Source organism: Sinocyclocheilus rhinocerous, unplaced genomic scaffold (assembly GCF_001515625.1).
Source record: "Sinocyclocheilus rhinocerous isolate Xijiao unplaced genomic scaffold, SAMN03320098_v1.1 scaffold819, whole genome shotgun sequence".
NCBI classification, from domain to species: domain Eukaryota; kingdom Metazoa; phylum Chordata; class Actinopteri; order Cypriniformes; family Cyprinidae; genus Sinocyclocheilus; species Sinocyclocheilus rhinocerous.
In genome coordinates this window covers 160237-176206 of record NW_015665814.1, presented here as the reverse complement: position 1 = coordinate 176206, position 15970 = coordinate 160237, and the positions used below count along the sequence as shown (strand labels likewise).

The window sequence follows — 15970 nt, the reverse complement described above, 5'->3', positions numbered from 1 at the left end:
AACGTATTAGAAAAAATATTCATGCTGTCTCTTCATCACTCCCCAGAATAAAATGCGATTGTAAAACGTAGTCAGCGTAGTTATCAATACACAATCAATGCACACATGATGTGTTAATAATCACTAGAAATTGCTGCAAATATAGTGAAACTGCTGTCATTCCTACTTAAACTAGTGATGCAAAGTCCGATTCATTTCCGCGAACCGGTTCTTTTCGGACAGATCGGCTCATTGAACCGGTTCAAAAAGCCGATTAATCGGTTCCTGACGTCATCAAGCTATAACGTCTCTACGCATTTCTTTTCTAACAACGCAGTGCCATGTTGAAAATTTCAAATAAGTCATTTGTGTCAACGCATATTGAAACATTCAAAATATTGACAGCGCGGAGTTGTTTGGAACTATTGAGAGCTCCATGAACCACGTGGCGGCGAGATCAAAGCCTGTCGCAACTCTCTCGAGGTTTTGGAGACCACAACACAACAGAAATTTCCAAGTAAAGACAAAATCCTTCATGCGTACATGCATTTTGAAGCACTAACAGACCACAAATACACATACTCCTGTGTTAAGTGCGGCTACCATCCAGCAGTTGTTGTGATGAATCTTCACAAAAAGGCGGCATTTAATATGCCTGGTAGGTCATATCAAAATTAGAGCTACCTAATAATATTAAAAATACATGTTCTTTGTTTCATTGAGAATTTTTATTGCATTCCTGCTCCACCACCTGAGTATGATAGTCGAGTCAATATGAAAGACTTCTGGGCATCTGTGACTGCCGAAATAGTTTCCCTGCAAACAAGCCTGCACTGGCCCTTTACGGGCTGCCAGCGCAGGGCCCCTGAGAATTTGCTCATTGGCAAAACGTTGGCCCCTTAGCACTGGCCCTGCACGGGCAGCCCTCGCTTAGCCTCCAGGAAGCCTTAGCGCTGTTTTATTGAAACTAATAAAGTTTGAAGTCACCATTAAGGAGATAAGTGCTTGCTTTAGTTGGGCTCTTGACCCTTGACTTCGTAACTTTAATGTTTCTTTGACTGCCCTAACTGTGTGTTTCTGAAGCACATTTGTTATAGCAAAAGTTGTCACCAACAGGCAGATGCAGCACTTAAAGACTGCATCCTATTTCCGATATGGACACTTGGACACTGGCACTTGTGTGTCTCTGATGAGGAGTGAATAAGCCGTCCGTGGAATATACAAGACCAATGCACTGGTCCGTCAACATTTGATTGATTTACATATATTCACAGGTCATGAAGCCCAATCTTAAAAGGATGTACATTCTTGATTCGTCCGACCCTTGTGGTTTGGGGCAGGCGTATTATGTGTCCATGTTCAGGTTTTCTTACATAGTACTCAGCATTCAACACTGCTTTCTGACAACTGCAATCAATACAAAATGTATATAGTAAGTTTTGGGTTTTTGCCAGGATATTCCATCGCAGAGAGACCGCAGAGAGTATACATTACTTTTGAGTATGTTATTCTGTTGTGTGTTAATTATTTTTTTTCTATTTCATTGTGTTGGTAATGCATTTTGCATGCATTTATTTAAGTGAGATTATGTAAATTAAGTCAGATGCCATTGGGAAGCTATTTATAAATAAAAAATTACAGAAGACAACCTGACAGTGCTGCTATACTTTAGTCATATAGTTTTATAATAATGTGCATAATCAGTGGTGCAAAGCACACATATTTGTTACTTCAAGTAGAAACTTGATTTAATATCTTTCCAATAAAAGCAGATGTGCCTACTTCTTAATCTACGTAAGTATTTGAAGTCAAAGTGGACTACTGAGAGGAGTAAAGAATCAGCCAATCAAAGAATGCACTTGTTTTTAAGAAATATTTATTCTTACATGTAACAAGAAACGACGGGCTTTTCAGGGAAGGTGAAACGTAAGATAATATTTTTATTTTGGTAGTCAGAATGTTTTATTGAGGTAGTCAGAATGTCAATGCAAACGTTTCTCCAAATGAAAATATTAAAATAGTTGGTTATTGCCAGTAATTATCTGTGCCCATTCCCACATTGTACAAACTACAGTGTTTGTAACTAAGCATTTAAAACGTTATTTAAAAAAAATGTTTTTAGCAAGTTTGTTTTTTCCGTCACAAGAATAACTTTATTTACGACTCGATGCGGAAACGATAGTACTTCACAACTTTTACAGCGCGAGTAAGTATGACGTGAATCTGCCAGATGTCCAATCAAAATGCAGTGTGGAGCTCTAACCCCGCCCCCTGGATCTTGTGTTCTGCAGCGAGGGGCTACTGGACAGTAGTGCAAATGCTCTGTCTGGTTGTAATGAAAGTCTCACTCTTCGCCGCTGGATGGCACGTGAATAACAGTTACTCCTCCTCCTCACTTCATTGCGCAGTTTGGATCATGTTTATCAAGCGCTCTTCTTTTCCCACGCAACACTTTGCGGAATTTTGCCTGTTTCGGGGGAAATCTTTATAGCAGCTTGTGCAAGGAAGAGTTCACGTAAGGTAGGTTTTAATGAGTATTAACAGAGTTTTGCCTTGTTTGTTTCTGTAAATGCATGCATCATCTTTCATATCAAATTCTTACATTTTATTAATAATTTCACTTAATATAATAAGACAATAGAGGGCTGTTACCAATTAAATTAAATCAGTATCAACAAAACCGATCTTTCCACTGCAGAAGAAACAGAAGTGACTGTGGCATTCAGATGCATTTACTGTACACAGACAGTTCAATGTAGCTGAAATATAGCACGAATGCATTTAGATGCAAAATTATAATAGCATAAATAATGTTGTGAGCTTGCTGTTTTAAAATATATATTTTTTTAATATGCAAATATGAAATGTTCGGGAAAAAATGCAAAGATAAGCTACTATGAGAATAAACCGCCAGTAGGTGGCAGCAAGTCTTAATTAATGAGTCATTGAAGCATGCCTTCAAACCATTCGTTCAGACGGCTGATGAAGCAAGAATGAAGCAAGTACCTGTCTTTATGAATGCACCACTGAGTCATTGACTCAAATGATTCAAAATTCAAAAACGCAAATCATTCAGTAACGAAAGACCGCTGTGTGTTGCTCAGAGATGCGCGACTGTTCTGCTCTGATCTTTGTTCGGAACTATTTCATTAACCTAATCGAGCAAAAACAGTCAAAGTTGACTATATCCTTTCAATAAATTCAAATATTGAACTAAAATGTATATTAACTACTCGTTTTAACTCATGTATAAAATGTCAAATTTGCAATCGTGGTTTTCAGGGAAAATGTCACTCTCTTGGTCGCGTCATGTTGCTTAACTAGGCTGTATGTTATAAATATAAAAACTAAGTTACATTTTTATGTTTCTTCTGGTTTTACTGGTTATAATGGGAATTGTATTGGTTTTACTAGAAACTGTAATGGTCCCTGTTGGTCTCTAACAGTTACTGGTATTGGTCGCCTTCTATTTGGCTTTTTAATGCCACTAAATCCTAATAGAATATGTCCCAAAATACAGTACGGGAAACCATTTTTTATTGGTTAAAAGTTGATGTTTTGTAGTGGAAACCATTAGATTTTCTGGGATGGTTTCTATTGTTTTTTTTCCTCCTTCAGCAGGGTAGCTAGTTCTAGCTATCTAGCTATCTATCAAATAATGACTTTCCCAAAAGGTTTTGGTTTTGTCAGATTTTAAGGTCATCTTAGTACAATTATGCCCCCAAAATATATCTTAGTACACACACAGCTTCTGACTTCTGTTGTTTTAAATAAAGTTCATTTTGATTAATGCAGCTACAAACTAGGACAGAATTTGGCATTTAAAAACCATTTGCTTTATTTATGAGCACAAACTACACAAAAATAGATACAATAATACAACCGGAACATTCACTGTGCAATTTATATTGTAACCAGCGTTTCTGCCAAAACACTGTATTTGCTTCACCAAAATAATGTACTTTTTCACAGCTTTGTATTAGCCACTAAGCCTATTTATTTACAAATATTATTTATTTTAGGATTTTTATTTATTTTACTTTAGGAACGATAACTGTAGTAACTGTGGTATTTTTGTAAGGGGTTTCAGTAAATGTGGCTAAGGTCAGAAACACATTATTTTACATGTCTAATCCGAAGCATTATTAATCCACACTGTTCAGTTATGTCTTTAATAACTGTACATGAGTTTATTTCTGTGAGCTCAGTTAAGCACAGTTCATCCTTGCTGATACTGTTTTGAGACATTTAGTGACTGTAGTGTCTGAAATAGTTTGAAATATTGCTTTCAAAATGCATCTTTATCATGAATGTATCAGATTTGTTTCTATTGTTTGTCTCAGACCCTTTGTCTGATGGAGGGGTTTCTGGCTCAGATAAAGGGTGTGGTGATATCATTTAGACTTGTCTGAATGTCTAGATTGTTTCTGGTATTGGTCATCCAGTGTACAGATCATATAACAACTTCTGTCATATTCGAAACCCATTAAGTGAAGTGGTTTATAGATAATGCTTTGTAAAACTAACAAAAATCTATATGTTTTATTAAGTTGCAGAACTTGAAATCAATTTGATTGAGTGTCATATTATTTTGAATCAATATTTACTTGTAAAAAAAAAAATATATATATATTTATTGTTTTTATTTAAAGAGTAATTGAAATGCAAAATGCTGTCTCACCATAGAAATTATGTCATGGAAACATGTAATGGATGGATGGATGGATTGGATAGATGGATAGATGGATAGATATGGATGGATGGATTGGATAGATAGATAGATATGGATTGGATAGATAGACAGATAGATAGATAGACAGATAGATAGATAGATAGATAGATAGATATGGATTGGATAGATAGATAGATAGATAGATAGATAGATAGATAGATAGATAGATAGATAGATAGATAGATAGATAGATAGATAGATAGATAGATAGATAGATAGATAGATAGATAGATAGATAGATAGATAGATAGATAGATAGATAGATAGATAGATAGATAGATAGATAGATAGATAGATAGATAGATAGATAGATAGATAGATAGATAGATAGATAGATAGATAGATAGATAGATAGATAGATAGATAGATAGATAGATAGATAGATAGATAGATAGATAGATAGATAGATAGATAGATAGATAGATAGATAGATAGATAGATAGATAGATAGATAGATAGATAGATAGATAGATAGATAGATAGATAGATAGATAGATAGATAGATAGATAGATAGATAGATAGATAGATAGATAGATAGATAGATAGATAGATAGATAGATAGATAGATAGATAGATAGATAGATAGATAGATAGATAGATAGATAGATAGATAGATAGATAGATAGATAGATAGATAGATAGATAGATAGATAGATAGATAGATAGATAGATAGATAGATAGATAGATAGATAGATAGATAGATAGATAGATAGATAGATAGATAGATAGATAGATAGATAGATAGATAGATAGATAGATAGATAGATAGATAGATAGATAGATAGATAGATAGATAGATAGATAGATAGATAGATAGATAGATAGATAGATAGATAGATAGATAGATAGATAGATAGATAGATAGATAGATAGATAGATAGATAGATAGATAGATAGATAGATAGATAGATAGATAGATAGATAGATAGATAGATAGATAGATAGATAGATAGATAGATAGATAGATAGATAGATAGATAGATAGATAGATAGATAGATAGATAGATAGATAGATAGATAGATAGATAGATAGATAGATAGATAGATAGATAGATAGATAGATAGATAGATAGATAGATAGATAGATAGATAGATAGATAGATAGATAGATAGATAGATAGATAGATAGATAGATAGATAGATAGATAGATAGATAGATAGATAGATAGATAGATAGATAGATAGATAGATAGATAGATAGATAGATAGATAGATAGATAGATAGATAGATAGATAGATAGATAGATAGATAGATAGATAGATAGATAGATAGATAGATAGATAGATAGATAGATAGATAGATAGATAGATAGATAGATAGATAGATAGATAGATAGATAGATAGATAGATAGATAGATAGATAGATAGATAGATAGATAGATAGATAGATAGATAGATAGATAGATAGATAGATAGATAGATAGATAGATAGATAGATAGATAGATAGATAGATAGATAGATAGATAGATAGATAGATAGATAGATAGATAGATAGATAGATAGATAGATAGATAGATAGATAGATAGATAGATAGATAGATAGATAGATAGATAGATAGATAGATAGATAGATAGATAGATAGATAGATAGATAGATAGATAGATAGATAGATAGATAGATAGATAGATAGATAGATAGATAGATAGATAGATAGATAGATAGATAGATAGATAGATAGATAGATAGATAGATAGATAGATAGATAGATAGATAGATAGATAGATAGATAGATAGATAGATAGATAGATAGATAGATAGATAGATAGATAGATAGATAGATAGATAGATAGATAGATAGATAGATAGATAGATAGATAGATAGATAGATAGATAGATAGATAGATAGATAGATAGATAGATAGATAGATAGATAGATAGATAGATAGATAGATAGATAGATAGATAGATAGATAGATAGATAGATAGATAGATAGATAGATAGATAGATAGATAGATAGATAGATAGATAGATAGATAGATAGATAGATAGATAGATAGATAGATAGATAGATAGATAGATAGATAGATAGATAGATAGATAGATAGATAGATAGATAGATAGATAGATAGATAGATAGATAGATAGATAGATAGATAGATAGATAGATAGATAGATAGATAGATAGATAGATAGATAGATAGATAGATAGATAGATAGATAGATAGATAGATAGATAGATAGATAGATAGATAGATAGATAGATAGATAGATAGATAGATAGATAGATAGATAGATAGATAGATAGATAGATAGATAGATAGATAGATAGATAGATAGATAGATAGATAGATAGATAGATAGATAGATAGATAGATAGATAGATAGATAGATAGATAGATAGATAGATAGATAGATAGATAGATAGATAGATAGATAGATAGATAGATAGATAGATAGATAGATAGATAGATAGATAGATAGATAGATAGATAGATAGATAGATAGATAGATAGATAGATATGGATGGATGGATGGATTGGATAGATAGATAGATAGATAGATATGGATGGATTGGATAGATAGATAGATAGATAGATAGATAGATAGATGGATTGGATGGATTGGATAGATAGATAGATTGGATAGATAGATAGATGGATCGATATATGGATAGATCGATGGATCGATAGATAGATGGATGGATGGATGGATTGGATAGATAGATATGGATGGATAGATAGAGATAGATGGATAGATAGATAGATAGTGTATATTACATGATATAAATTATGTTGTAAATGTGTTGCATAAATAAAATGAATACTTTTTTACTTTAAATGAGGACGGACTGTACTTGTCATAAAAATAATGTCAAAATGAAATTTGAGTTTGACATTATCTTGACAGGTTTGGTGAGATTCACCCCTTATTTTGGATGAAACTCAGTATAATTTAATAGATCTGCTGTATGCCTCTGAGCGTTTGCTCCAGACATTTTCTGGCAAGAACATTTAGCAGAGTTCCACCTCAAATCCTTTGAATAGAGCTGAAAAATGAGACTCTTGCTGTACGTCGCCACAAGGAGAAAGGATTATGACTAACCATCACAGGGATAAGGTTTCAAAGAGAGAAATAATCAAGTCCTCTTAGGAAAAGATGTCTAGTATAGCAGTCCCTTCACTTTTCTATATATTTTTACAAAAGCACTCCTTGGCCTGACCAACGGGCCCTTAAATTAAATACTAGGTTTAAGTAGCACAACTACTTCCTAATTTTTCTTATTATGACTTTATGACTTATTATGACTTGTGGCGTTTGCAGTATAGCGATGTCCAGCTGCCTTTTCATTATTGATGTAACTCGACTTAATCAGGCCACTGCTGCTGAAAAACTGGACTCAACAGCAAAAGTTCTGGTCTTCATTGGAGCTTGTTTGCCAAGAACCACCCATTTAGAGACTGTCTGACATGTAAAATGGTCAGTCACAGTTTAATTTTTACAAGCCATTTATGGGCACATTTATCTGAGACAGATTATACACTCATGCCGTAAAAAAAAGAAAGAAAATAAATGCGTGTAGGATCATATTTGATGATAAAACATGAAAGTGTATAGTAAAAATAAATAAATAAAAGGATATTTAACCTTTCATCTTTACTTAGATTGATCATTTATAATTTATTTGAGTTTGCAGATGGCAACATTGTAAGATACCTCTCATTGTTCATATTAATATTCTGCTTTTGTATGCTAGTCTGAAAGGTAAAAACTTTCTCCATAGCACTCAATGTAAATTGTGCTGCAGTGTAATTTCTGCTGCACTCTAGCAGCACCAGACGAAATAATTGGGTGTTTAAACACTTTTTATAGTTAAGTGAAACTGAAACTGAAAGTTAAATTGAAACTAAAATAAAAAACCTAAAACAGTTAATGAAAATAAAAACCATGAAAAAAAGTCATTTTCATAACTTGACATAAATTAAATGGTAACTGAAAGAAAACAAAATATAAAATACTTTATTTCAGCTAGTTTCCAGTAACATTTCTCCTTCTAATTGAGTTTAACTTAATGTACTAAAATAACTAAAACTGAAATAAAAATTAGTAAAAAATTATATATATATATATATAGTTTTTATTAATTTTATATCCTAAATTCACTGTAAACCATGGCTTCTTGGGGCTTATTGCTTTAATAATATAATATGTCATTCTTTAGAGTTAAATGGTTTTCAGGGCTTTTAGTTGTTGCACGCCAGAAAATGATGTCATGAAAATTACATTTCATAAGTGCACTTTTATGCCCTGAACCTTTGTCTACATAACTCATGTTTCTCTCACACAGGATCATAACAAAATTAACTTGCAACCAGATGCGTGTGTCTGATTTTTCTGTTCACGTTACGATCAGGAATCTGATGTTGGTGATGTGAAGATGAGCGAGGGCTTTGGGGATTTACCATTGTTAATGGACAAACTGATCACCAGGGCTTGCCTTGTACAGATGCTGAAGAAATATTCACTGTTATTTTCTGAGAGATGTCATATTTTGTTTAAATATTCCATGAAATTTACAGATAATGTACATTGTAAGTTGTGATCAAATTACTTTACTTAAAAAAAGCATGCTTTAGGAAAATTAAATAGATAAATAAGCTTCACTCTAATTTGAAAAATCTTTGTTGGGTAGCTACATCTGAAATATCCGAGACTTTTCAATTCTGATTTTCAATCATATTTTGTACTCGGTCTTTCTGACTTCTCCTGAATCTAGGAGCTCTGTTGCCTTTGCAGACATCCAGCATGCATTACAACCTGAATAACAAATACATTTCAGTTTGATGTTATCCGGTTTATGTGCTGCTGATTCTGTTGTCACTTTTCGTTACTAGTTTTGTAACATTCAGAAAATTCTTTTTCAATCAGCTTCAATTGTTGCAGTGCCTGAATAACAGTGTTAAAAAAAAATTAGTGTGAAATGACAGTATATTCCAGGTGAATAATTGCATTAGTTTCACAGTAATTTCACAGAGGGTCTTCTCTTGTATCTCACTGCACTCTCAGAAATTTCTTGTAAACAAACGGCATACTGTGTTTTAATTCTTGTTGGTTTTATTTGTGCTATTATACTTGTTTTTGGTTCAAATTTAGCAGTCTGTGTGTTGTTGGTTTATGTTGTGTTGTTTTTATTTGTTGAATGTTACCATTGTTGTGTTTTGTATGTCGAGTAATGCTTCTCTATTGTGAAAGATCCATCCACAAACAGATATGAATATGAAATAAATTATTAGTTAATCTAGACCTGACTAGATCAGAAATGTAAATATATGAATATACAAGGTCCAAGATCCCAGAGTCACATGTTTACATAGCAGAACAAATCAAGTCAAAAAAACTTATATACTATAAATGTACTAAGTTAACTTAACAGTTATCTGATGATGTCATATAATAATTTAAAGACTGTGTGTGTGTGTGTGTGTGTGAGTGTGTGTGTGTGTGAGTATGTGTGTGTGCGTGTGAGTGTGCGTGTGAGTGTGTGTGAGTATGTGTGTGTGCGTGCGTGTGTGTGTGTGTGTTTTAAAATGCAAGTCCTTAAAGGGGTCATATGAACTGACTCTTAACTTTTATAAAGAATATCTCTTTGGATTTGAGACTTTAGTCTTTGCAACTTTACAGATCTTCTTTATGCACCAAGAGCTTGTAACACTTCAAAGAGAAAGGACAACTTGAAATCGCATCATATGACCCCTTTAAAAGTTAGGAAGGAACAAGTCGTTTTATGGTTTTGTCTGACAAGCACAGTAAATTATTTCAGAAGTTTTGGCAGTCACACATACGGCCCTTTAGTGCTCATTCCAAAATGTACAATATCTTTGTTATTTCAAGCCTTACACAATTTTTGTCCTGCATTCTCCTGAAAAGGTGGGAATGTTTTTCCCTATTGTTTTGGGGAAGCTATGATACAGCTGAGACTCTTCCGGTTGTGAAGAGGCCAGAGTTTAAAGTTCACTAATGTGTGTGACTATGAAAAGAGAGAATCCGGAGAATCCTTCAAAGACACAGGGAGGCTGGAGGGGATATGCCTACACATGCACATGTCAGCTGTCCTCTGAATTACTACCGTAGAGCATCTGCGGCTCTTTCAGTGGTCATCATCATAAATACTACATGTCTGAAACTGACTTTGAAGTTCTGGGGGTTTAGACTGGTTAGTGCTGTAGCCTTGCACATTTCAAAGCACTTATTTAATCGGGTTTGCTTACAGAATAAATGTTTTTTTGTTTCAAAATAAATACTTCTAGTACATGACTATGTTCAGCCTGCTTCATTTTTATAATCCAATGGTTCACGATTCACAGATGTGACATCACTCTCATAGTGCCTCACATGGTTTTGGGGTTAGACTTTATTTTTTTGGTTGCTGGTTGGATTTAAGAGGGAGAGCATAACTGAATTTGCATTTCCACTGTTTGTGTCTGTCATCAGCCTCTTGTCTGTACATGTGGTGCTGTGCTTTGATGCAAAACGCAATGCATTTTAAGGAATAAGATCATTAAATGTGTGTTTTCTAACAGTTCTTACAGTTCTACTTCTGTCAAGTTGAAACTATGTAACTTTTGTCATAAGCTCACCTTTGGTCTTTTTTTGGTCATATGCTGTGTACATCAAGAGAAAGTTGCAAGAAATTTCATGGGCAGAGGCATTGACAGTTAAGCATTAATGCAAAGTTATGTATTTATGTAGATGTAATTATATTAAGGATAAGTTATTATATTCTCAGAGTAGGTCTGAGTTGGCACAGGTGATTTTTATTTTTTTTATTCATTGGACTCTTTATTATTAATGACAAATCAGCTGATGTAGCGCTGACAACTGCATAAACCTCCCTCTCTTCAGTGTCACATTGTCTATAGTCACATCCGCTTTACTCTGGAAAACTATGGCTGCTGTTATGACAGTTGTGCCGTTTCCTGTTTCCCTACAGGCTTCTCCAAACAACATGAGGGTTAGATCCCTCCAAGAGCTGGACATCTATGGTTCCTCTCTCCTCGCATCCCAAGGCAGAGGGGCTCATTCCTGTTTCTGATCCCAGTAATTCCCCCCTCCCCAAGTCTTTCCCTAATTCATGAGCCAGCAGGATGCATCATCTGTGCGAGCCCTCTCCGAGCGTCTCCTCATAGCCTCGCACAAGGGCCAAGCTGATCATGTGGTTCAGCTCATCAACAAAGGGGCCAAGGTAGCCATTACCAAGGTGAGTAACATGCTTTAGTAAACTTAGCAATATACTGGGTTCAGAAATCTGAGAGGTTGTCGTTGCACCATCTGTGTACATGGTAGAGCGAATTCCATTTCTGTACAGGTTTTGGAGCTTATTTGCATAAAAACATTGCATTTCAAGAACGTGGTCTTGTCCCAAATCGCACATGTGCCTGTGAAGTCCATGCATTCTTCATAAGGAAATTTAAGGCAATCAGTTTCCTCAAATTAAATGAGTTAACTCGGCGCATGGTATTATTAGTCACTTACTGTAAACTGTGTTTTTACAGTACAATTGAAATTGGTGGTTTACGGTACTCTTGTTAATTTACAGGCTTGCTTGCAACTGAATTTTTTTTTTTTACAGTGAGTTACTCGCGGACAATTTAGAGATATATAATGCTATGTTGTATAATAAATAATAAGACACTTGGTCTTTGCTCTGTTTTTTTTTTTTTTTTTTTTACAGTGTACTAATTAACAACCAGTATGCATGCTAATATGCAGCTAGCTAATAAGCAAATAGTGAATTGGCCCCTAAAATAAAGTGTTACCGATAACTGATGCACTGCGTTTTTCAGAGGGAAGTGTGGCACTGTGTTCAGTCAGTGTATACGTTGGCGGCTTATGATCCGGTGTATTCAGATGTATGATGAGAGATAAATGCATATCTACTTCTAATCTAATTTATAATGCAATCTTGTAAATATCATAAATAAATAATGCAAATTCAGAATTCTGTTCTGTGAGTATAGAAAACAGCCACTTTGACAATTAAGGTTTACATAAACTACCAATATATTTTCAGGGAGGTTAACAACATTGTGCTGGACCAGAGCTCTGAGTCTGCTCCCCTCCTGCCATCTGGAAGGTGGTACAGACATATCCAAGCACATACCTCTGGTCTCTTCCCCTGCATTGTTACATAATCACTCCCATTAGTGCTGCACAATATATCCAATTTCAGAATATAAAGAACGTTTTGAGCGGTTGCACTGTGCCAGTGCTTAAAGGGATAGTTCACCCAAAAATGAAAATTTGATGTTTATCTGCTTACCCCCAGGGCATCCGAGATGTAGGTGACTTTGTTTCTTCAGTAGAACACATATGATGATTTTTAACTTTAACCGTTGCAGTCTATCAGTCGTATAATGCATGGCAATGGTAACAAAATCTATGAGAGTAAAAAAAACATGCACAGACAAATCCAAATTAAACCCTGCGGCTCGTGACGACACATTGATGTCCTAAGACACGAAACGATCGGTTTGTGCCGGAAACCGAACAGTATTTATATCATTTTTTACCTTTAATACACCACTATGTCCAACTGTCTTTGAGCGCGCGCACGGCATCCGGTGCGTGAGTTGTGTACGCGCTCTGGCGTAGTTTACGTTAATGGGTGTGTTGATATCCAGCCGAAGAGCAATCAACCATAACTTCAGGCGAGCAGGCTCAGAAGTTGGGAATACGTGGAAAGTCACGACTCCCGAATGAGTTCGCGCGAGAGAACGTAATCTTTTAGTTTTAAGTCGGTTTGAACAATCCGGATAAGCGCAAGTAAGTACCATTTTGATTAGCCGTCGTACCTACAATGACTGTGCATTGTGTAAACAATGAGTGACGTATACGCGCGAGAGATCACTTCCGGCGCTTGCGTAAACTACGCCAGAGCGCGTACACACCTCACGCACCGGATGCCGTGCGCGACCAAAGACAGCTGGACATAGTGGTGTATTAGAGGTAAAAAATGATATAAATACTGTTCGGTTTCTGGCACAAACCGATCGTTTCGTGTCTTAGGACATCAATGTGTCGTCACGAGCCGCCGGGTTTAATTTGGATTTGTCTGTGCATGTTTTTTTTACTCTCGTAGATTTTGTTACCATTGCCATGCATTATACGACTGATAGACTGCAACGGCTGGAATTAAAAATCATAATGTGTGTTCTACTGAAGAAACAACGTCACCTACATCTTGGATGCCCTGGGGGTAAGCAGATAAACATCACATTTTCATTTTTGGGTGAACTATCCCTTTAAGCAGTTCTACGCTCACCAGGTGTGACAGAAGCTCTGAACACACACAGTCTTGAATTACTGCTTGCTGTTTGTTGCTGCCTTTATACATCCTGGATGAATTGGACACTTTCTCTGTCTCTTCTAGGTGCTTCGCTCATCATGTGAGGTGATTTTAACATGAATCTAGACTACTTTAACACCTTTTTTTCATCCTGACCACCTTCACGTGTCTGACGTCACTTCTTGATCTCATGGTGGTATTAAAAAGGAATCTTTGGAGGCCTAAGATTACCCTACTGCACCTCTTCATTTTTTGTTTGTTTGTTTATTTATTTATTTATTTTTTTGCATGTCTGCAACTGCATCTGACATGAATTCCACCCTGTAATCAACACTTAATGCCCTCTGCCCTGTAGTAATAAAGATGTCTAACTTCAATTTAACCAGCCTATGGCAGCTTACTAGGTCATTTGGTTATTGCTCTCATACAGTAGTATACTTTGAACTCTGTAAAAAAAACAAAACAAAAAGTCTGTGTTGTAAATTAAGAAAGTATTTCTAAAATAGATACCCTATACCATGCTTTTTTTTTTTCTTTTTTTTAAATATGCTCTGATCAAACCCAGGCACTTAAACTTTATCCCTTTAACTTACCATTTTTTGCACAATAACATCAAAATGAGCTGGAGCTGTTAGTATGGCACCTAACAGGATGGAAATAAAAAGTTAGCCATTGCTGTAATTTTGATTACATAAATGAACAAATTAAACTCATGAAACTGCACCTGGAGACATGACAAGAAAGAACATCCACTAAAACCAAAATGAGCTGGAGCTGTTAGTATGGCACCTAACAGGATGGAAATAAAAAGTTAGCCATTGCTGTAATTTTGATTACAAATTAACAAATTAAACTAATGAAACTGCACCTGGAGACATGACAAGAAAGAACATCCACTAAACCCAAACCAAAGTAGGGAAATTTGTAAATTGTGAGTTTAAAATTGTGTCCATTGTATTAATATGGGAACATGAAAATGTACTACAAAATAGGAATGACCTCTCTGATAACATGCCATTTGTTTGAAAAATAGGACAAGGACAAGTAAGGAAAATATCACAGAAGGCCTACGAGCCATAATTGAGGCCAGGCAGCGAAACAATCTTTATCTCAGAGTTAAAGGACAGATAAAAGGATAAAAAAAACTCCTAATATCTCACCGGCAACTTCAAACCAATGTTTTTATCTTTTATCTTGTGCATTATTGTTTTATATTGTGCTGAATATGTACTAACATTATAGAATTGTTTATTGTCTGCTGTCTACACAGTTATCTTTGCAGTATAAATATGGGTCATTCTGTGTCTGTCTATTCAACCAAATTTCAGAAACTTCACCGGCTTAAAGTTTTAATTTTGTTAATATTTTTTCTGAAGAAAGATAAACATGTATAATGATGAAAGCCAACATATGAAATTTCATGGATAAATATTTACTGAGTATTCCACTGTTTTGTAGAGGGGGGTCAAAATGATCATTTTCACCTGAGATTCAGAGCCAAATTACAGGGGGGTAAGAAAGATCCCAGCATCATTGTTATTTTTACACAGAGATTTAATTTACATTTACATTAACATTTAGTCATTTTGCAGACGCTTTTATCCAAAGCAACTTACAATTGGGGAATACATAAAGAGATTCTTCTTAAAGAGGCAAACAGACACAGGAAGTGCTCGTAATACCAAGTTTCAGGCATTTGTTCAAATAAGAAAAAGCTAGAAAGGGAAGGAATAAATAAATAAAAAGACAAAGTTTTTTTTTTTTTAATTTAGGATGAAGTCAAGTCAAGAAAGAGATGAGTTTTCAACTGTCGCTTGAAAATTGTCAGGGATTCAGCATTGCGGATAGTGGTGGGAAGATCGTTCCACCAGCCAGGAACGGTGAACAAGAATGTTCTGGAAAGTGATTTTGAGCTTCTCTGTGATGGTACCACGAGGCGTCGCTCACTAGCGGATCTCAGACTTCTGGAG

At 34.7% G+C, this 15970-nt stretch overlaps 1 protein-coding gene across 2 annotated transcripts in view; it reads left to right on the top strand.

Moving 5' to 3' along the window:
• The first annotated feature begins 1931 nt into the window (after nucleotides 1-1931).
• The window catches only part of ankrd6b (ankyrin repeat domain 6b), a 34785-nt gene continuing 20746 nt past the window's right edge, over nucleotides 1932-15970 (top strand). For both annotated transcript variants that reach the window (XM_016542631.1, XM_016542630.1), the window contains exons 1-2: nucleotides 1932-2499; nucleotides 11646-11912. In XM_016542631.1, the coding sequence (XP_016398117.1) occupies nucleotides 11787-11912 (126 nt within the window). In that variant the 5' untranslated portion in view covers nucleotides 1932-2499; nucleotides 11646-11786. The remainder of the gene's footprint in view (nucleotides 2500-11645; nucleotides 11913-15970) is intronic.